The sequence below is a fragment of the Camellia sinensis genome, chromosome 14, assembly GCF_055761805.1.
Source record: "Camellia sinensis isolate YWXY chromosome 14, ASM5576180v1, whole genome shotgun sequence".
Classification (NCBI taxonomy): Eukaryota; Viridiplantae; Streptophyta; class Magnoliopsida; order Ericales; family Theaceae; genus Camellia; species Camellia sinensis.
This window is the reverse complement of record NC_138974.1, coordinates 63005725-63007512: the sequence shown is the minus strand read 5'-3', so window position 1 is coordinate 63007512 and position 1788 is coordinate 63005725. Positions and strand designations below refer to the sequence as shown.

General features: G+C 44.0%; 1 protein-coding gene across 1 annotated transcript; it reads right to left on the bottom strand.

The window, feature by feature from the left end:
* Nucleotides 1-318: 318 nt before the first annotated feature.
* On the bottom strand, nucleotides 319-1272 carry LOC145807030 (uncharacterized). Its single transcript, XM_082904934.1, has 2 exons — nucleotides 1102-1272; nucleotides 319-1020 (listed from the first exon to the last, which is right to left on the bottom strand). The coding sequence occupies exons 1-2, from the start codon at nucleotides 1270-1272 to the stop codon at nucleotides 367-369; spliced, it is 825 nt and encodes a 274-aa protein (XP_082761060.1). The 3' UTR covers nucleotides 319-366.
* Nucleotides 1273-1788: the final 516 nt, after the last annotated feature.

Below are 1788 nucleotides of genomic sequence, written 5' to 3'. Positions count from 1 at the left end.
TAAGGCAAAGCATAGCAACATTGAAGCACAGCAGAGCAAAAGTAGCCACCAAGAAGATATGGTAATACCACAGACTGACCAAAATCCTGCATACCACAGCTTGACCAAACTCGTGCACCCCAGTTTCAAAAAACACCAAACACCACCCCCTAAATGAGACTTTGATACTATCTAGAATACAATATATGTCGTCCACTGAATACTGTAGGCCTCTATAACTTTGCTTACAGCAAAGTGCAACCCTCACTTTCACCATCTCAGCCAATTTAGGCCCATCAACAATCTTATCATTAAAAAGGCAATCATTGCTACCTTTCCAAATCATTCCTAGGTGTGCAATACAAAAGAATACATATATAAACTAGCCTAGGATTTGGGGAACAGAACGCCTAGAACACCCCACTCTGATTGAGCATCTGCCAGCATGGCTTGGGCTTGGTCCAACTCAGCTTTAGTTGTCTGAATGGATGCAGAACGATGTCTAATTTGGGAGAGCATCATCCTTGCTTCTTGATTAAGCTGGTCGTGTTGCTGCTGCAGATGAGCCTTTCTTTGCCGGACAGAGGCAAGTTCTGCCATGAGTTTGGCTTCCTCAAGTTCAAGTGCTGAGTGTTGCTGAAGAATGGCTGCAGAGGTCTGCTGGCTGAGTTTGAGTGAAGTAGATATGGTGTGGGCTTCGTTTAGGAAATCCTTATTGGTTTGAATATCCTTCGAGCAAGTCTGAACAATCTCTGAAAGGGTTGGCCATTCTGTGATGATCTTGGCCAATTGCTTTAGTTGAATGGGGTTGAAAGGATTAGGGGAGAGGTTTACAACAGCAGAAAGACAGGCCAAGGTTTCATCAGGTTTGTGGAGAATGATTTCTTCAACTGGGGTGTTAATGAGGTTGATGAAGGTGGTTAAGGTTTGTTGAGTTTCAGCATCAAACAGATGTAGCCTTTGAGGCAATGGGGATATTTCGTCTAGATCTTGTTGAAGAATAGAAACTTCGGCCCAAATATCCTGGCATGGACCGACGGCCTGTGAACATTAATAGTTTGGTGAGAATATATGCTTGCAAGTAATAAAGAGTAAATAGGATGAGGTTGGAAATGGTAGTACCTGTCCTGATAACGTGCACGCAGACGGTTGGCCTTGTTCAGCTGTGGTTGTCGCATGAGGACGAGTTGTTTCTGGTATTGATGAAATGGCAGCATCAGTGCCTTGAGGGTGTTTCTCTGGTTCTGCTAGCAGGGGAAAGTCATGAGGACCTTCAAGTTCTGTCTCGCCCATTGGTCGTGGAGATGAGTCCTATATTATGTCCATCCCTGTAAATTGGAGAACAATACCAGTTACTTAAAGAGAAGTTTTTTTTTCCCAAACGAACAGTAACATTTGTATTTCTATTTACCTTGGTTGTGGTGAACTTCTGGTTGAGGGGATTTTGTGTTGTCATCTGTTGGAGAGGATTGGCTGTTGATTGAAATGTCAAATTCAATCCTCTGTGATTCTTTGTTTGACGTTTGGGAATTGGAGGGGTTGGATGGTGATGGTTGAGGGCTAGAGACAGAAGGGACAATGTGTTGAGGAGAAGTGGAAGGATGTTGTGATGCAGACTGTGTGGATTGCTGTAGCGAAGACTGTGAAGCAGGTTGTAAGGAAGTTTGTTGCGATGCTTCAGGTGGTGGTGGAGTTGGTTGTACAGTGGGTTCTGTGGGTACATTACTGATTGGACTGGGAATTTGATGAATGTGTTGAGGAGAAGTGGAAGCATCGTCATCATCAGCAGCAGCAAGGAGTAATCTCCTT